This window comes from Elephas maximus, chromosome 21, assembly GCF_024166365.1.
Source record: "Elephas maximus indicus isolate mEleMax1 chromosome 21, mEleMax1 primary haplotype, whole genome shotgun sequence".
Taxonomy (NCBI): Eukaryota; Metazoa; Chordata; class Mammalia; order Proboscidea; family Elephantidae; genus Elephas; species Elephas maximus.
In genome coordinates, this window is record NC_064839.1 from 64,930,143 (window position 1) to 64,951,060 (window position 20,918).

The following is a 20,918-nucleotide window of genomic DNA, read 5'->3' on the forward strand; positions in this document are numbered from 1 at the left end:
CAAGGAATATTACTGTCATTTTGTACTTGATGAATGTGTATCTGGGAGATAAATTCTTAGAAGATGGGTAAATACATTTGCAATTTTGTTATGTCTAGATTTCTCTCCCTCAAAGTTTGAACAAATTACATTCTCATCAGCAAAATATTAAGGGCTCCTCATTTTGCCAACAGTGATTTCAATTTTTTTTTTTTAATTTTCCATTCTCATAGGTGAAAAATATTTCATTGTTGTTAATGTGCATTTTTCACCATTTGGAATGAGATGGAACATCTTTTAATGCCTGAATTTCCTTTTGATGAACTATTGGTTTGTGTTGGTGTCAGCAAGGCTGGTTTTGGATAAGAGACTAAACCACAGTAGTTCAAACTGAAGGGATTTATCCTCACATAAATGGTATCTGGAGATGAGTAGTTCAGGCTGGCAGGAAGGCTTCAAGCTTGCCAGGGTCTCAGGTTCCTCCTTCCCTTCTCCTCCGCCCTATTAGATGGCTTCCATCTTACAGGTCACTTTATGATTCAAGATAGTGCAGGAGTGTCAGCCATCCTGTCTACATGCAGACTGGAAGGGTGAAAAGCACAATGGCCACAGGGTATGTGCAGCCTCTTTTAAGAAGCCTTACCAAAAGTTTCCTTTAACACTTCAGAGTATACCTTGGCAAGAACTTAGTAACATGGCTGCAACTAACCTTAAGAGACTGGAAAATGCCGCTTTTTAACTCAGCACATTGTGCAGGCATCAGTTAATGATGGAGATGAAGAAAACGGATATTGCCATGAATCCTTGGGCATTTTCACTTCTGTGTTTTTGTTCTTACCCTTACTGATTTGTAGAAACTGTTTATATACAATGGACATTATCTCTTTGTCTGCTATAGAAGTTATAATTTTTTCTGTTACCTTCTTATGACTTTAATTACGGTGTTTTTATCAGATATTTTTCTATAGTCAAATTTATTGTTTTCTTTAATGGCTTCTAAGTTTTGAGTCATACTTAGGAGGGCCTTCTCACTCAGCAGTCTCTCACAGTTTCTTCTAGTACTTTTATGAGAATTCAGACCTTGAAAGATTTGGCTCCAAGGTCAAAGACCTCTTGGAACCACATTTGTTATCTAAATTGCAAGGAATGGCAATGGCAGCTGGCTCACTGATTACCAGCAGGATAATTCCATTATTTTGGAGACTTAACAGTACCATTAAAGTGGTCTGACCCTGTAATAATAGTACTGAATGGTGGCTCAAATATTAATGTCAATGGCAGGTCCTTTCAACATGGTCACCAGGAGTCTAGATCACTGAAGAATAAGAATTTGCAATCAGTGCTTTTGAAACGGAAGTCTAGAAAGCCAAGTCAGAAAGTTATTAATAAGAAATAAGAGAGAGAGAAAAAAAGTTCATCTGTAAACCACAGAGGGGGCACTTTAAAATCGTCAAAGTTCACACTGGCTGATTACCACTCAAATAGCTCCTTCCTGCCTTGGGTGATAATTACTAACAAGGAGCAGAGCAAAGTCCTCTGGCATACCCATTACAGCCTGGAGTTCACAGGAATTAATAAAGGGTTGCTCCCCTTGCTAAGTCTAGACGTTGGCTAATCTCTTTTGTAAACACTCTCTCGTTTATTCTGGTATGTTGGCAAATTTTTTTTATTGGGGGGTAGAGGAAGGAGGACTTTCAATAGGATGATACCTTGATAAGTACATAGTTTAACTGGATCAAAATACATTAAAAAAAATTCCACATGGCTTCATAAAATGAGCTTTCTAACTTAGTCTAACATCTATTAAAAGCAGCTTCCAAACTTGAATTCTAATGTCATTTATAGTTCTGGATTGAAATTATTCACCTTAAGGTACAAAAACACTGTTCTATTACCACAGTCTACAGCCATACCACCCTGAACGCGCCCGATTTCGTCTGATCTCAGAAGCTAAGCAGGGTCAGGCCTGGTTAGTACTTGGATAGGAGACCGCCTGGGAATACCAGGTGCTGTAGGCTTTGGAAACCTTGGTGGCATAGTGGTTGAGTGCTACAGCTGCTAACCAAAAGGTTAGCAGTTCAAATCCACCAGGCGGGTTGCTATGAGTCAGAACCAACTTGCTGGCAATAGGTTTTTATCATCATCACAGGAATAGACAAACACAGAGCACTTGGAAACATCGCCTTCAATTTGTTCCTTCCATATCCAATTAGACCCAGTAAAGATACTCTCTGAATATACCCCAAGTGAGTGGAATGAAATATTTGAAACCAGAAGTGAAAAATAATGTCACACATTCTTCAAACAAAAAGGACATTATCTTCTTTGTTCTCCATCTTCACTCAGTGAGACAGACAGGGCAATACCAGGTAGAAACTAAGTAATAACTGACTTGCCCAGGGGTTATGAAGATAATTTTGGACAGAACTAGGACAAAGCCTAGAATTCTTGATTTTTTAAAAATTCTGATAATTTGATAGTAACCAAAAGTTAAATTGGAAAACTTTTTTTTTTTTTTAAACATAACTTACAAGTTCCTTTTTGAAGTTAAGGTTTGTTGGCCTTTCATGGAAGCGTTATAATCATGGTGAGTCTAAAGATTATGTTCCCAAGGCTTGCAGAGATCTGGGGGTTATCCTATGGTCTCTATTTAGCCATACAGAGAGTACCAGATATAGGTCTGGTACTCCTTCTCTGGCTAAAGTGCAATCTCCAACCATTGCCAGGCTGTATTTGTAACTCTGAAGTGTTATACTGTACCTTGTGAGACTCCATAAACTTTAAAAAAAAGACTTCTGAGATTCTTGGGAAACTAGGCAAATAAGCTTTGTTAGTTGTAAAGATATAATGCATCGTAACTACCAACCTGATTCTTGTAGACGTCTTCTGTTTGAGGTATATGAAGAGTTCTCTTTACAGAAATGAATAATACAATGAAATAGAAACTAATTCGAATGTCCCAAGTTGGTTTGTTTTTTTAAAGCAAAATTTTAAGGATTGACACAAGGGACACATAGAGGTTGAACATCAAATTTTAATCTTGAACCTTTTACCCAGTCCTCAAATTATTAACATGAAAAGGCATGATAAACTGCAATTTTATCATTACTGTATCGCTGTGTAACAAACCCTTGTTACAAAATCTCCATCTACTGCCTCCAAAAAACCAATAGAAAACCCATACATTGTATTACCTATTGATCTATTAACAGATGAAATTTTAACCGACTTTACACCAGAAAACTATTAACAGAGGTACTTCAATCACATAGCTTAAGATATGGAGAAAAGACAGGTAAAAAAGTATCTTAACCTGTAGTAGTCTTTTTACTTTTTATAAAATACACTAGTTTACCAAAATAAAGAATATTATGACACATTGGTGTCAACTTACACAGATGAAAGCTGCTGCCAGCTTTTTCCTAACTAAAGTTCATCTCATCAAACCTTTATATATTACATCAATGTCTGAGTTTTTTTTGTTTTTTAAATTCAACACACAGGAACACAATGTACAGTTTTTGTAAAACAAAAACAAATGGTTTCTTTCGGAATGATTTCATTTTCAACCGCATATCTTGTTAAGACCATGAAACCTCTTGCTACGGCAAGAAGACCTTTCAGTTTATGTTTCTATTTCTCAGTTGTAATTCTTAAAAGTAAAAAAATGAAAAGGTTTTATTATTTTTTTCCCCCATGAGAAAACTGTGGCAACAATCTCTTTCGCCACCAGGCTGCTTTCCCTCCTTTTGCTGTTAGGACTACCCAAACCCATGGCTGCGTGGCGCCACAAAGGAAAGTGGCAGATGAGGCCAACAACATCAAAGAATGGATATAAAAAGATATGCTCAGCTGGATCCTGCCACAAGTGTAAGATGTGGGCACACTGACTCTCCGTGCTGCAACAGTATAGTCACAGGAACAGTGTCCTGGGTAAACTCAGCCTTTGTGTCTGTCAGCTGAGAGGACATAAAAGACCACTTTCTCTAATGACTTGTGTAATGGCCAATGTATGCCTAAGACCAGAGAGGGAGTGAGTGCACTCAGAGACGTTGGTCTACAGTGGCTTTGGGGTGGGTAAGACCGTACTATTTATTTTACACCTCCTGTAATGGTCAATCCTGGGTGTGAACTAAGCTCAACCGGAAACTGCAATGAAGTAGACACACCATGCGCAGTCTACATTATTGTCAGAATCCAGTCATACATGCAAGATGGCAGAAGAGAATCACAACGGATGAATGTAAACTTTTCACAGTGTTTCTCACAGTCTTGGACCTTAACACGAGTGCATCACTTACCACCACTATCTGACAAATGTTTTATTGTGTCCGGGCATGCAGGTCACTGGGGGTAAGATGGGAGGTAACATTTCATAGCCATTCTCAGACAAGTGAGCACGACAACTTCAATTTTCCCTAATTTCCAACCAATGAACTGCACTGTTTCTGTTATAAAACTATATTTCTGAGTATTTTTATTCAAGGGTTGTGCTTTATCTAGTCGTCTTTATCACTTCACTGACTTCAGTCTATGAAAATTAAAAACTCACAAAATTAAATCGAGGACTAAATCTTACGGAGCGATTCCTGACTGAACCAGAAAGACAGGGAACCACTAACTTCTCTTCTGTCAAGTTTGTGTCTCCCCATCCCCAGGCTCTTATTGATATTGATTCAGTTGTATGTTTTGATTTCCCAAGAATATTACATTTCTTGGGGTATGTTTATTATTTAGAGAGGAAAAACAAATTAGAACACTAGCATTTCCGTCTTAAAGAAGCAAAATATAACACTGGGGGGGGGAGGGGAATGGGGGTAACGCATTCTATGCAAAAAGAATCTCTTGCTTTCAACAGGAGAGAATCCAGCTTCTCCTTAGCTATCATTTCATAAATTAATAATTTCTTAAAATCATAATCCAAAGAATTTATCTATTACAAGAAAAATTCAAGTTTAAAAAAGCAAATAAATTAGTTAAGCCTTGTAAACAATTGTCCATTCTATATATCTTTAGGACAACAACAATAACAAAGATTTCTCTGTATAGTCAATCAGACAGTACAAGGCACACCTTACACATCAGAATCCAGAGTGATAAGCCCACATATACACCTTCTTCGCTGTTCGCTGGTGTAACTGTGTTGGGGGGCACTGGAGTCACACACCAATCTTTTGCTCATTTCCTGATCACCTGGAAGTCCACAAATGTGCTCTTTCCGTGAAATAGATTTGTGCTGTTTTGTTGTGTGGTGTGACTTCACGCCTTCTTGATGTTAGTCCCCTCAGATGTTTTCCACAAAGCTTCCTGGGAAAAGGCCGGTTTTCCCGTTACGTTGTAATGTGCCCTTGAACCAGCCATCTTCTCGTTTTTTATGAACAAACACAATATCTCCTTCTTTAAGTTCAAGTTCTGCCTCACTTTGAGGAGGATAGGAAACCACCACCCTGTGCCTAAAAAGGAGAGAAATATTTCAATCGAGGGTATTGAAGTAGAGATAAAAATGGTGTACTATTAGTTTGCACAAGCCTTAAATATGAACACAACAAGACGTAGCATGAAATAGTTTAGAACGTTTGCAGGACAACTCAGAAAACACCCACCCTCTGTTTGGTGGAGACTTGGTATTAACAAAGACAGAGTCCAGATATGGGCAATGGGTCCACTATTGACGACCCAAGCCGGTTTGTTTGAGTCACCTTTATAGAAAGAGCCATTTTTGTCCCCTCCCAGTGTTCATACATTGGCTGCAGGGAAGGAAAGCTTTGTTCCATTTCCCAGGAAGAGAAATATCTCCTTTAAGAAGAGAGGAGTGAATTTAATTGATTGGTGAGATTGGGAGAAGTAGCTGAGCAGGTGGGTTTAGCCCTCTCTGAACTGCCTGCCTACAAGCTGAGTGGGCTCTGCTCTGCCCCTGCTTCCACACTGTAAGCACAAAGGGGTCAGGGGCCAGGGGTCAGGCCTGCCTTCTAAGGTGGGTCTAGAAGTCCTTTTCTCTGAGGCCTCTACATTAGGACTTGACATGGGTGAGGCAGCAATTCTGAAAAAAGTTCATCTGCCCTACATACACAAATTCTCTCTCAGGAGGGGTGTTTCAAGGTCTAGGAGAGGGGAGGAGACTGTGTCCACAATTCATGCCAATACAACCAGTAATGAAGGTGACATTCTGATCTCCACTGATCTAACATCTTTGTCTGTTTCCCCACTGGTTCTCAACTTAGATATTAGTGAGGAAAGGTGTGATCAACTATCACCTTAGAACCCCAGAAACTTTGTTGGTTTAATATTATCTGTCTCCCTGCTTCCATGCTCTTTAGTTTTCCTAGGCAGAATTATGGGAGGTGACTTGTTTTATGCTCCATATCCTTTTATTCTTTTCTATTTTTCCAGTGCTATCACTTTTCTTTGCTTCTCTCTTGCTTTCCCAACCAAAGGAGGGAAAAAAGAGATAATGGGAAAATATGGTGTGTGGTACCCAACCTTCAAGATGGCCCCCAATGATCTTTGTCTGTCTCCTGATATTCTCATTCTTATGTAGTCTCCTCCCACAATGCATAGATATACACTGTGTGACCAAAAAAAATGGTGAAAATTACAGTGTGTCACTTCTGACGCTTGGCCATAAAAGACATTGTGTCTTCCACTTTACTTTGTCTTGAATCACTTGTTCTGGGGAAAATCAGCCACCGTGTTGTAAGGATACTCGAGCATCTCCATAGAGAAGACTACTTAGTGAGGAACTAAGAATTCTTTCACAAAGCGAGAACTAACTTGCCAACAGTATGTGGCAGATCCTCTAGCTTCAGTCAAGCTTCAGATGACTGCAGCTCAAGGTGACATCTTGACTGCAACCTCAAGGAATACCTTAAGCCAGAACCACCCACAGATAAGCTGCTCTAAATTTTTGCCCCATAGACTGTGAGATAATGCATGTTTATTTGTATTTTAAATCACTAAGTTTTGGGGGTAATTTGTTACACAGCAATAGAAAATAAATCAGTGTGGATATAAATCTATCTCTGATGCTAAATAGTGGGTATTCAGTTTTGGGATTTGTGTGTGTGTGTGTGTGTGTGGCAACTATAAGGAGCCCTGGTGGTACAGTGAGTGGTTAAAAGCACTCGGCTGCTAACCAAAAGGTCAGTGTTCAAACCCACCAGCCACTCCACGGGAGAAAATGTGGCAGTCTGATTCTGTAAAGATTTATAACTTTAGAAACCCTACGGGCAGCTCTACTCTGTCCTATAGGGTTGCTATGAGTTGGAATCAGCTAGGAGGCAGGGGGTTTTGGGTGGTAAATACATATAACAAAAACATTTACAATTTCAATAATCTTCATGTGTACAGTAGTTCAGTGACATTATGTTCATCATGCTGTCCAACATCACCCTTATATATTCCCAAATTTCTCCATCAATATGCAGTTTTAAAGGTGATTTTGAGTTTCTACTTTCATTTGGTTCTTAAAATCAGAAAATAAGTTTATAGCCTCATAGGACCCACCTTGACTGCAGGTGAAGAACAGTAAGGCTTACAAAATGATAGGCAGAAAAAACCTCTATAGTAAAATGCTCCAAACTCCTGAAAGCCCCTAGAGCTTGGTTCTTTCAGAAAATCGCTAGTTTTACCGATCTCCATTCCATAAAACCCAGAATACACTTACATTAAGAAGGAGCCTAGCAAGAGGTCCTAGCCTGTAACTCTATGACAAAGGCATCTTTGCAAAGGCTGAGTGGTTGCCCCAACAATTCACGCACTTCTTGGGGTACAGGGACCAATTAACCCTCCAAGATCTGAAGCAAAAGCACAGCATGGGGGCTGACTTATCATTCCGAAGGAAGGCTCAGTTAATTCAAACACAAGTATTTATAGACCTCAAGGCTCGGGGTTCAATCAAGCATAGAATGAGGGAGGAGGCATGGCTTTGTGGGAGAAGCCCTGGTCTGGGGGTCAACATAGCCTTTTAGGTCATTGAGAGGTCTAACATTCTGGAATGTCTGCACTACTCAAAACTTGCAGCAGTTTTCATTAGATAAAAACACCTGTGGCTCTGCCAAGTAACAGGAACACAGGGCTTTGGCCTCCATGGGAAAGATCAGAAGGCAGCAGGAAGTAAGTCAGAGAAAGCAAGAGGGAGAGACTCCTGCCAGCTGCCTTCGTCTTTCTTTCTCTACAGTTACAACTTCTATCAAGAAGCTTCTACACTTAGAACTGGTTTTCTGCAGTTGACTAAAATTAAGAGTCTATGAAAATTTAGCTTAGGGCTAACATATTCTAGCTACATCGTTGTATGTCAGCACAACATCTTAGCCATTTCTGGTTTTCAAGACACAAAATAATAATAACAGACTTTATAGATATTTAACGAGTGGAACAGAGATCTAAAGATCATTTTACAAACAACCCAACCCAAAATCCTAAATCAAGGAATGAAAAAATCAAAACAATAACAGCAAAAACGACTTTTATTAAGTTGGTGGGATTATCAGTCATCTTTTTCCTTCCTTATAATTTCCAAATTCTTTAAAATAGATCTAATTCTTCAAAATCTGAAAAATTTTAAGTTATACCCAGATGCAAACATTAGTTTGGCTTCTTTAAAATAAATACCAACTTATGTTTTTCAACTGCATTATTATTATATGTTCAATGGTGAAAACTCTAAAGTCAGGAAAAGCACAAAACAAAAAATTAAAACTTCCCCATGATCTTATCACTGTTAACCTTTGGCCTGTACTATACTAGTAATTTTTTTCTCTCTGCAGATATAGTCTTGTTAAATAGCATTCTAGTGTAAATAGTGTTTCATAGCATACTTTTCCAACAGAGCAAAGTATTGGGAACACTTTCCAAATTTTGAGTGGTTTTAGACAATATTTTATGAATAAAACCGTTAACTATCAAGAAACGTCAAATCCTTCAACAAGCTATTTTCACACACTTTCTTCATATACTCTAAACAGAACATATACAGAATTTCTGTCAATTATGACATATGACATAATCTTTGTTGATAAGGAAAAGAAGAATCAGGAGAGAGTGTGGTAAAGTCATGACAAAATGACAGATTTGGGGAAAAGGTTAAGCATAGTGATCCAGAGGGCTAGAGTTCACACAGCTCAACTTTAGGCCAGTTAAGTCTCTCTGCCTCTGTTTCCCCATCTGCACAACAGGACTATGGTGAGCCTTGGCTGAAGCTGTATGATGTTCTCAGTATGACGTTTGACACATGGTTAGCTCCCATTATGATCCCAAATGATTTGTGAGGAATGGATAGCTAGAAACAGAGCTGCCACTTCAGAATACTAGTATGTCAGTTTTGTGTAGAATGAATTGGGGACAAAATGCTTGCATTATGATCATATGGCTTAACCAAGAGCAGGGGGCACCTGGTGCTTCGAGGTGGTGGAGGATATGGACTCAGTCCACAGCCTCATGATGAATTTCCTGAGAGCAAGACTTGACAAACTTTAGAATGAGACAGGGTTTTGGAATCCCTTATCCGGACATCTTTAAAAGCATAACAAATAATTTCACCCTGAACTAATCTGAAGGAAGGAATCTGGATGAAAATATTTTTTCAGGTTCTTTCCAGTCTGATGCCAATATGCTAAAAATCCTTGTAAAAAAGCAAGGAAATAGGTGCCACTTGGGGCAAGTGAAAATTTGAGCAAAGCTTCACAATTCTGGAAAAAAGCATACAAGTGGCTCAAATCGCATAGCCAGGGTAGATCTCTCATGAAATGTGTTCCCCACTGGCTCTCTGTGAACTGCCTTAAAGGTGAAACGGAAGAGAAATAGTTTCTGAAAGACTTAAAGTAAATTAGATTAATATCGGCATTTTATAAAACACACTAAACCAATTTTGTTAAATTTTTTTGAACTAGCACCACTGCTGGGCTAAGTACATAATCTTCCTGCCAAGTTCCCAGTGGGAGCAAATTTTCATTGCTAAGTTATAGACCTCTAGCGGGTGGAAAGAGAAACCATGGGCATAATGGAAACTGTGACACAGTCTGGATCATATGAAGACTACCAGGTGCAGCAGTAACAGAACTGACTTAGTAATTCTCCAGCTCAGGTTCTGGCCTCCAGCCTTGTGAGACGGTTTGCACACAGACTTCTAGTACAGGCTGATTAGACCAAATACTGGGCACAATAGGCCAACTAGCTCAGACACTGAAAGACTTAGCCAAGTAGAGTGTTTACAGACCAACCAACAGATGTAAAGCACAGCTACGGAGACCCTTCACATCTGCTGCTCCACCCTCTGCCTCACTCTGATTATCTCATCTTTATGTGAATAGGGCTTTTTGGAAGTTCTGAACCTCGAGAGTCAAAGATTCTCTCCCATGTCCTCCATGGGACTTGCTGATTCGACCTTCAAAATCTCTATTTCACCCACTCCTCTTCATTGTCATTGTTGCCATCCTGGCTGACAATCTCACTACCTTCCACCTGGTAAAATAATTTACCTGTCTTCTCAGCCTCAAATCTCATCTTGTTCCCAACTCATTCTATAGAGAATGGACATATTAATATTCTTATGTGGCAACTCTATTTCTAGCTATCCACTGCTCAAAAGTCATTAATGATGTCCCAATGCCTGTAAGTAAAGTTAACCTTCTGCCTCATACCCAAAGCCCTCAGTGATCTGGCCTTAATCTATTTTTACAACTAACTCTACTACTATTTCCTTAAGATCGAAGAAGAATTGATGCCTTTGAGTATGGTGTTGGTGAAGAATATTGAATATACAAAAAGAACAAATAAATCTGCCTTGGAAGAAGTACAGCCAGAGTGCTTCTCAGAGGCGAGGATGGCAAGACTTCATTTCACTTATTTTGGACATGTTAGCAGAAGGCACCAGTTCCTGGAGAAGGACATCACACTTGGTAAAGCGTCAGGGAATAAAGATGGAGAGTCTCAACGAGATGGACTGATACAGTGCCTGCAACAATGGGCTCAAGCATAACAATGATTTTGAGAATGGCACGGGACTAGGTAGTGTTGTACATAGTGTTGTACAAGTCAGAACCGACTTGACAGCACCTAACAACAACTACTATTTCCGTGAATGTACTAACTAAACACATCTTTAATCCCGAACATGTTTCCCAAATATGACCTTTACTTTCCTCGTTTCAAACCTTTGTTCATGGGGTTCCTTTCACTTGAAATTCTCTTTCACGACATCTAGGCCTATCCATACCCTACCAATCTCTCAAAGCCTGGCCTCCAATGCTCCTCTGTGAAATCTTCCTCTACCCCCACAGCTGAAATGTTTTCATGCTTGACTAAATGACCATAAGCTGCTTGAAGGGTGAGATAATGTACATGCATTTACATGCCTCACTGTACTTAGTACTTCTCATTGTTGTTCTGACTCACAGTGACCTTACGTACAACAGAATGAAACAACTGCTCAGTCCTGCGCCATCCTCAAAATTGTTGCTATGCTTGAGCTCATCACTGAAACCAGTGTGTCAATCCATCTCGTTGAGGGTCTTCCTCTTTTTCACTGACTCTCTTAGTACTTAGTATAGTACATACGATAGGGCTTCATAAGGATGTCAAATGACAAAGAGAAAAGGCCTAATTGTATAGAAAAACTGGGTCTTAGTTATCCAGTGCTGCTATAACAGAAAAACCACAAGGAAATGGCTTTAACAAAAAGAAATTTATTTTCTCCCAGTCTAGTAGGCTAGAAGTCCTAATTCAGGGCCTCAGCTCTGGGGGAAGGCTCTCTCTCTGACGGCTCTGGAGGAAGGTCCTTCTCATCAACCTTCCCCTGGACTAGGAGCTTCTCCGAGCAGGAACCCCAGGTCCAAAGGACGCGCTCTGCTCCTGGCACTGCTTTCTTAATGGTATGAGGTTCCCACTCTCTGCTTGCTTCCCTTTCATCTCTTGTAAGACAAAAGATGGTACAAGCCACACTCCAGGGAAACTCCCTTTACATTGGATCAGGGATGTGACCTTAGTAAGGCTGTTACAATCCCATCCTAATCCTCTTTAACATAAAATTATAATCACAAAATGGAGAACAACCACACAATACTGGGAATGATGACCTAACCAAGCTGACATATATTTTGAGGGGACACAATTCAATCCATGACGAAGTGTTTTTAAATCTGACTGGTAACTTGGTTGTCGGAAAGCACTCCCTAGTTCCTTTGAACAAACACGCTTTGGAGGCAGCGTGGTTTATAGACGCAGCCCTTTATTGGCCTCTTTGCTTCTTGGTGGCTGTGTGACCTTAATTTGGTTTTTGGTGACAGTTAACAGAAACTGGTTGTTGCTGAGTTGATTCTGACTCATGGCGACCCCATCTGTGAGAGAGTAAAAGTGTGCTTCACAGAGTTTTCAACAGCTGACGTTTTGGAAGCAGATTGCCAGGCTTTTCTTTCTAGGTGCCTTGGAGTGGGCTCCAATCTCCAACCTTCAGTTTAGCAGACAAGGATGTTAACCATTTGCACCACCCAGGGACTCCTTGAAATAGTTAACAGGGTGGAATTTGACAGACAAAGAATCTTACTATATGTGTCCACTGACATCCAATGCCAATCCTCCTGTTTTGGACTAGTTTTCCGGCTTCCATTTAAATGGAAGTTGCAATCTTTTCTTAGCATCAATTCTTTTTTCTTTATCTTTCTGGCCTCTCCGGTGTTCTCGGTAATTCACACATTTTCTTTTCTAATTTCCCCTGGTATAGCCCAAATTGGACCTCCTGTGGCTCTGGGAGGCACTCTGCCCATCGCCCCAGTCTGGGTGGGTAACCATTTACTGCTTTCTGCCAGTTGTCACAGCAATCTAATATCCAATTAAGTATTTTGCTGGCAAAACCATGCTAGCTCGCTTTGCAGCTTGCTTAAAGTCCAAGTAAATTATGTCCATTGCTTTACCCAGTGGGTTCATTGTCACTGACTCAAAGAAATGAATCATGCTGGTGAAGCCTGACTGCCTTTGTGTAAATCTCTCTCTATCCAATTTGAATGTTTCCAAGTGTTCTGGCTTAATCCCTGGTCAAGGATCATAGGTTCTTTCCCAATTACAAGATGGGTGTATGGGTATGTGGTTATCAGTTTAATTCCTAAATTTAAAAATATATACACTGCTAGAGAGAGGGCTTGCTGTGTTCCTATAAACCCTTTATCAGTATGCTTTTTTAAGAGATTAAAAAAAAAAAAAAAAAAGCCCTGCCACACATACTTTCATTTGCCCACCCTTTTAAAATATTTTATTTCTACTTTTCTCTCGGTAATTTCCTAATTTGTTCTCAATCCCTCTAAAATTGAGCCTAACACATTTATTCTATTATTTTTGCCATCATCAATTCTACATTTTCTGCCTCCAGGATACGGCGCTGCTTCTTGCTTGTTTTCTCCGGTCTCTCTAGCAAACACAAAAGGATCCTTTTGTTCCTCAGAGAATTCTCTCAGCTGACACCAAGACCTGTCAACACACTTCAAGCCTCATCCTTCCTTATTATGAGATTGCTCAAGCCTTCATATCATGTGAACGCTTCTCTCCACTGACAGCACTGGCTGCTTCCATCACGTCCTTTTACTGGAGATTTACGGGACAGGGTCGCGGTTTGAGAGGAAATTTCATGCTCATAATTATTATAATCCACAGATGAATCCCATCTCATATTGTCCCAATATTACATACAGACAACCACTCTGTGGCATCCGATCAGTAAAAGTTTTACCAGAAGAATCTCAGGCTTCTGTGCTTTGGCGAAGCAAGAGTGGCCGATGTTTACATTGTGAACTGAGGCATCATAAGATCCTGAAATGCTTTCTGAATCATACCGATACAAGTAAGAGTTCACCTTTCCTTCATTTTTAGCATTTTTCATTTTACTTAGAGAAACGTACTTTCAAAGTCCTTTTTCACTGTGTTGAAATGTTTGAAAGATTTAAATAGGTAATCCCTAAATGATACACTTGGTAGCTTTCTATTAACCAAAAAAATTCATTGCCCAGTGGATAACAGAATGTTTTCCTACCATATTTGTTTTCACACATTTCCCCTGTTGTTATCATAGGCAGGCAGACCTAAGAATCCAGGTTAAATAAATACTATTACCATCATTGCATGAAGGCAAAAGGGCCTGTGAAAAGTTGGTTGGGCAGGCTGGCTATTATACTTAATATTCCATTAAGCATATGGACTGTAAAAATGTAAACATGGGCAGAAGTCTTCTCCAAAGTCCCCTTTCCCACTTGTAAAAATTGAAATTGTTAATAAACAACCTGCCACGAGCTCCAGCATGCCCATCTGTGCCCTGGTTAAATTCTCCTCGTTTCCTATCTGATGGGTATCCCTGGCTCCCTGAAATGCTATCACCCTTCTGTGTTAGTGGTTTCTCCTCTCAGATGCTCTGAGCAGCAGAAACCGGCTGTTAGAAAGGAGCTCCTAGAAGAGAAAGGGGCTGGAATGCAGAAGCCACAGAGATGGAGGACATCTGGCAACTGAAAAGGAATGCACAATGGGGGAGGCAGCAATGCCCGGGCCCTGCCTAGGGAGCATCTGAGCAAAGTAAACCACCACTCAAAACAGCCGCACAAATACCACAAATGACAGGGAAAGAAGAGAGGTCCCCTCCAGGCATGAAGGAAAAACTGCAGATCAATGCCTGGGAGAGAAAGCCTGCGCGACCAAGAGAAAGTAAACTAGTAACTGGACAAACTCCAGGGACAAAAGGCCCTATCCCTGGAAAGCAGAGTAATAATGCCAGAGAAGGATGAATCTCAGAAACAAAAGATCAAGTGAATTCAGGACAAAATTTCAAGGCTTTCTTAAGGGCACAACAGATGAGACAGAAAGACAGTGGTTTTATTTGTAGGGAAGGGGCACTTTTTAGGGTAATGTTTCACTTCAAAACAGGTTTTATAAGGATTAGAGCTACAGAAAACTATTTTTCACCCCACTGTAAAAATATATGTTGTTGTTTGGTGCCGTGGAGTCGGTTCCAACACATAGTGACCCTATGCACAACAGAACAAAACACTGCCCGGTCCTGCACCATCCTTACAATAGTTGTCATGCTTGAGCTCATTGTTGCAGCCACTGTGTCAATCCACCTCGTTGAGGGTCTTCCTCTTTTCCACTGACCCTGTACTCTGCCAAGCATGATGTCCTTCTCCAGGGACTGATCCCTCCTGACAAGTCCAAAGCATGTAAGATGCAGTCTTGCTTCTAAAGAGCATTATGTTATATATAAAAATACATAGTAAACTAAAAAACAAAACAAAAACCTGTCGGCATCGAGTTGATTCTGATTCATAGCAACCCTGCAGGACAGTGTCAAACTACCCCATAGGGTTTCCAAGGCTGTAATCTTTACAGACGCAGACTGCCACATCTTTCTCCTGCAGGGAAGCTGGTGGGTTCGAACCTCAGACTTTTTGGTTAGCAAGTGCTTTAACCACTGCACCACCGGGGTCCTAATAAACTCTGTACTCCGTAATTAATGCACATAAGTTGTCTGAAGTTCATTCTTTTCTATTTTTTGTAGTTTTTAGGTAAAGAAGGTACCAAAAATAAATGATGTAAATGGAGGCCTCAGATTTTGGTGGTTGCAAAATTTCATATGGCTCCATTCGAAACACAGAAGTACCCCGGCTCTAAACTATATTAAAGTATGACATGTCATAGTAAGATTTCAAGTGGGCAACACAGAAAATGCTGCCCAAAACGCAATACTTTCACAAATCGGATATCTGCTTTATTTCTGAAATGCAGGTAGAGAGGGAATGAAGCTTACAGAAACAGTAAATATAGACGACGCTTAAAACTTCTGTTCATATATGTATGCATTATGTTAAAATGGTCTGCTATTTTTTAGCATACTTCCTAATGTAATTCTAGGCAACAAACAGCATTTCATTTTTAGTTTATGAAATCCTAGTAGATATTTGTCTTATTAAATATATTTTCTTTCTAACACACTCCTAGAACACCAGTGGGTGTATCAGAGAGGACTCCTCTCATTTGAAATCATTCCTCATGACCAGAGTCACTAAATAAGGCTCACTGTTCTGAGCATAACTGAACCAAGTCACTGGGTCAGGAGGAGAGATTCAGGTCTCTGAGAACTTAGCTACATTCTTCTGGCTCAGTAATACTAAAGAGAATTCTCTTAGTTGGCAAATTTCTCTATTGCTTCTCAACTCACAGCTTCTGATGGAGACCTTTAATTCAAAAAAGGCAAAGGGTAAGAGGAGAGAGCTACTGCTGGTGATGGAACAGAAGCAAGACGAAGGACGCAAATGTGAATGAATCTTAAGCGATGGAAAAATTTCCTCTGGACATGATTCTGGAGAAAATAAAGGAAAAGGAAGCTGGGGGCCTAACCCAGCCAGCAAACGTGAAGAATGAAGAGTGGAGAATACAGGATGCTGCAGCGTGTGGTAAAAGAAGGCTGGTGCTAGATCGTTTTTACAAATTCAGTAAAAAAAACAATCAAAAAACAAGAATATGGGAAAATATCTTAAACACCCAGAACAGATATCCCAGCTTTAAACCTGCTCACTTCTTAGTTTTCTTCTGTGAAAACACTGGACTTACCTTTCACAAACAACAGGCCGAGACTCATTCATGACAGGACCCAGAGAAGAACACGGCTGACGAGGAGGGGGCGCGATAGGAACAGCGGAGTCCAGGGAGCTTGTCTTCCGATGAAGCGCGTCCTGGGCCAGTGCTGTCGCGGCGGCCACTGCCGCTACCGCTGGGCCGTCCCCGTCCGCGGGGCAGGAGCCCGCTCGGCCGTGACTGCCCCCTAGCGGCAGCTCGGGGCCCACTGCTCCCTGCAGGGGCAACTCGCCCGCGGGGCCCAGCTCCATTTCCAGGGTGGGCGACGCTGGAGGGGAGACTCGGGGCTTACGTTTGGTGGAGGCTCCAGAAAGCAGCTTCAACAAACCCTTTTTTTCTTTCTGGGGGGGGGGAAATACATATATATACACACACACACACACGTATTTATATATTGTTGTGTGCCGTCCAGTAGACTCCGACTCATAGCAACCCTATAGGACAGAGTAGAACTGCCCCGTAGGGTTTCCAAGGCTGTAAATCGTTAAGGGAGCAGCTCGCCAGATCTTTCTCCCACAGAGCCACTGCTGGGTTTCAACCGCCAACCTTTCAGTTAACAGCCAAGTGCTGAACCACTGTCCCTGGAAACCCTGGTGGCCTAATGGTTAAGAGCTACAGCTGTTAATCAAAACGGTGGCCCTTCGAATCCACCATGCACTCCTTGGAAGCCCTATCAGGCAGTTCCACTCCGTCCTATAGGGCCACTATGAGCCGGAATCGATGGCAATGGTTTTTTTTTTGTTGTTGTTTATACATATATATATATAAAGTTGGAGATGGACATTACTGCCGCTGTTACAATCTGTAAAATCCTACCATTTCTATTTTTACCAGATTTTTTAAAATTATTTCTCTCAGTATTTCGCAGCTCGTGAGCTAGCTACGAATATTTGTGTGGTGTTAACTAGACCTTTTGCTTCTCTCTCTTCTCCCATGAGGCCATGTGTTTTTGTTCTGGACATTCCATTTTTCATTGTTATCTTCGGCTGAGGTAAGGTAAGGAAATTAATGAAAATTTCAGATTATGGATTTTATTTCCAGAAATCAGTATTATTTTCTCCTACCTCTAGCACTGTAAGAGCCAACTGTGAGCTGTGTTAAACCTAAACCTGACAGCACTTCACTTTACACCCACAGACTTGAGCCTTATCATTTATAGGTAGTGATACCCTGATCAGAGTTAATGGCTAAACCACTTCTCACATGTCACCATCTTCATTAAATTTAATAAGCCAGTAACAACAAAAGTCAAATCATGTCTGCTGTGCAAGTTGCTCCCTGATGAGAAAGCCAAAACCTCCTCCACAAAATTTTAAGGAAAACACTAGCGTATCCACAAACATTTTTATGTCCTGTTTTTGCAAGCAAATGTCCAGATATGAGCGTCCGCAGCAATCTCATGCCACAGAAGCTATCTCTTGAATCTTTGTCTCTTTTGACACATGCTCTCTTTGCTCTGGTTGGAAAATCATATCCACAGCTAACTGTCCTTCATTCCCAGACCCTAAGCTTCAACGGTTCTTTCTGGGGACCAAACACAGGTAACAACCACAATTTTAAATTGCTTTACTGAGATGTCCACTATATCATTAAGTCCTCCGAATGAAAACACTGGTGGAAGATAAAACATTTCACAGAGAAAGAATTCTTCAGAGAACTATAGGCAAATTGGAATTATTAAGGCCCATTAGCAGGGAAATGGAATTATGAGGGGCACATAGGGAGATAGAACACTGAGGAATTTTTCTCGGGAGAATGAGTTAGTTCAGACCCAGTAAAAATCCCTTGGAGAAAAGTCTGAACCCATGATATAATAACGCAGTTCCATTAGAGACAGAATGGCTGAAAAAGGGCAGAGACAAAAAACAGTCATATCTCAGGTGACGACAGGCATCCCAGGAAAACTGCACCCTAGGCCCCATTTACTGAGTGCTGCTTGTAATACGCGTTAACCCAGAAGCCCGGAAGCAGAGCTCCAGGCCTTTCTTCTGAGGTGGCTCTGCATGGATTCAAACTACCAACCTTTGAGTTAGTAGCCGACACTGAACTGTTTAAGCCACCCAGGGACTCCTGGATATGTAGAGGGAGGCACTAAAGTCATCTCCGTATATGCTCAGCTCAGGCTGCAGATGAGCAGAACAATCAATCGTGCGCACGCGCGCACACACACACGCTGAAGATTCAAGGCCTGGATTCAATTCACCTTACTGACTTTTGAATCATTCAACTTTACATTTCCCAAAGGACCCTATGAACCAAATGACCCTATGAACTTGGACTATCTGTTTGAGTGCAGTGACCGTACCTTACACAGCCCAATGTATACATCCATTGCCTACAGCAGAGCCCCACATCCACCGAAGCTGAGAGGTCCAGAAAAGCCCAGACAAGCACATATGTGGGAGGAAGGAAAAACATTTAGCTAGTCCCAGGGCTAAGGAAACAAAAGAGGATATTTTGGATTTCCCAAATATGGTAGAAACAAAGCCCTTCCTCTACAAAATGCCCAATGAAGTAGCCTGACAAAACACCTGCCACAGCGGTTGCCACACTTCCTTTCAGGAGCCTGAGGTCCAGGGGCGGGGACACAACAAATGAGCTGGGAAAGAATAAAGTCTAAGAGTTTACACTTTATGGTAGCAGCCAGCTGCAAAGTCCAGCTATTCCTGCCATGATTTAACAACGCACTCTCTGATCCCTGGACTCCCACAGGCTCACCGGGGGCATCAAGTCCATTGATAAATTACCATCTCAGCAGGTCACAGCTCAAGCTATTTCTTAAAAGCTCAGTTCTGGGCACTCAGAAAAATATCAGCTAACAGGATGGTGCTCAAGGAACGGCTCTAAAGTGATTAAGATGAAAGATGACTTGGTTCCTCTAGAATGATTAAACACATTAAATACAGCTTGCCTTAATGGCTTCTAAGGGACGGGTTATCATCATCACCCTATGCTGACTACTCACGGAGCAGAAGGCAGCTGATTAGGCATCCTGGCAGGGTGCGGGGGTAGGGGGTGAGAGTGGGGGTGAGGGTGTTCAAAGAAAAAAGATGCCGTTCTTTTTCCAAGGAGATGTGATTTTCATAGCCTATTCTGACGTTTTCTATGTTATCAGAACAATGTGCCACTTGAGAGAGATAATTTTGCAAGCTCAGATACTTATCACCTAAGGGCACCTTTGTTTTCTCTAAATTCAACAGCAGAAATGAAAACTACAGATGAATTAACAGAGAGCAAAGCAATTTTTAAAATGTAAGGCTAGCATGCATGAAAAACAGGCACACCTTTCAACAGAAACCTTGATAATAATTCTCTTTTGGGTGTTCCAAGAAGTTATTCCTAGATGAAATAATGTTTTTACAGCCATAATTTTCTCCTCTGAAGACTTAATGATTTAAAGCAACATCTCATATAAGAAACAGAACAATTTGAATAGGAAAATGGTAACTGGAAAGAGTAATTTTTACATATAAAAATAATTTCTGAACATCAATTTAATAACTTTCTACTAGTCATGTAACAGAGGACAGGTACAGTATGGGAAACTCAAGTCAGAGTTCCTTCCAAAGTCAAAATATATCTTATTTGAGCAACCCACAATTAACAACATTATATGTACTAAGTTTTTCTCTTTATTTCTGTCTTTGCTTGACCTCTGGTGTATAAAGACATTGGCAAAAGAGAAATAGTCTTCCTGGGTCTATATCATTCAGCCTCCAACAATTAGTCATTCTTAGGTGAGGAATCTCAAAAACATAATTCATATGATTGTCTAACAATCACTCATTTGTTCAACAAATATATTCTCAGTGTCTAATATGACCCCAGAAAGATGTGGCAATCTGCTTCCGTAGAGATTTACAGCCTCGGAAACCCTACAGGGTTGCTATGAGTCAGAATCGACTCAACGGCAGTGGGTTTGTTTCTTTTGGGTTTAATATGACCCCAGCTATGTGCTAGGCTTTGGGAATACAACAGCGAACAAGTTCACACTCTTCAGCAGAGATACAAAAATCCTCTCTGAAGAAAAATAAGCAGAGTAAGGCAAGAGAGAGTGGCTGTGTGCTGTGTGAGACTGGAGGTCAGCAAAGGCTTCTTGAAGGAAGTGCACAGAGGGAGGGAAGAGCCATGTCAAAACTGGGGAGAAGAGTGTTCTAGAGAGATGGTTAAAAACTGGGCTAAAGAACCTTGTTCAATGCTTCCACCCGGGTTTCCATATTTATTCCTCACACCAACCTGAAAAGATGGAAATCAGTATTATTTTCATCACCTCTAAGCTTGCCTAGGATCACATGACTAGTAATGTGTGGAAGTGGGATTTGAACCAAGCTCACGGC

General features: G+C 40.8%; 1 protein-coding gene and 1 non-coding gene across 3 annotated transcripts in view; one reads left to right on the top strand and one right to left on the bottom strand.

The window, feature by feature from the left end:
• Positions 1-1,878: 1,878 nt before the first annotated feature.
• On the top strand, positions 1,879-1,997 carry LOC126065273 (5S ribosomal RNA). Its single transcript, XR_007514818.1, has one exon. It is a non-coding gene; the product is annotated as a 5S ribosomal RNA (ribosomal RNA).
• A 1,030-nt stretch (positions 1,998-3,027) lies between these two features.
• SH3RF1 (SH3 domain containing ring finger 1) overlaps positions 3,028-20,918 on the bottom strand; it is a 208,915-nt gene continuing 191,024 nt past the window's right edge. Inside the window, exons 11-12 of one of the 2 annotated variants that reach the window (XM_049864825.1) lie at positions 16,558-16,922; positions 3,028-5,432 (exon numbers count right to left, since the gene is read on the bottom strand). In XM_049864825.1, coding sequence (XP_049720782.1) covers positions 5,264-5,432; positions 16,558-16,922 — 534 coding nt within the window. In that variant the 3' untranslated portion in view covers positions 3,028-5,263. The remainder of the gene's footprint in view (positions 5,433-16,557; positions 16,923-20,918) is intronic. The other variant, XM_049864826.1, reaches the window with a different exon arrangement.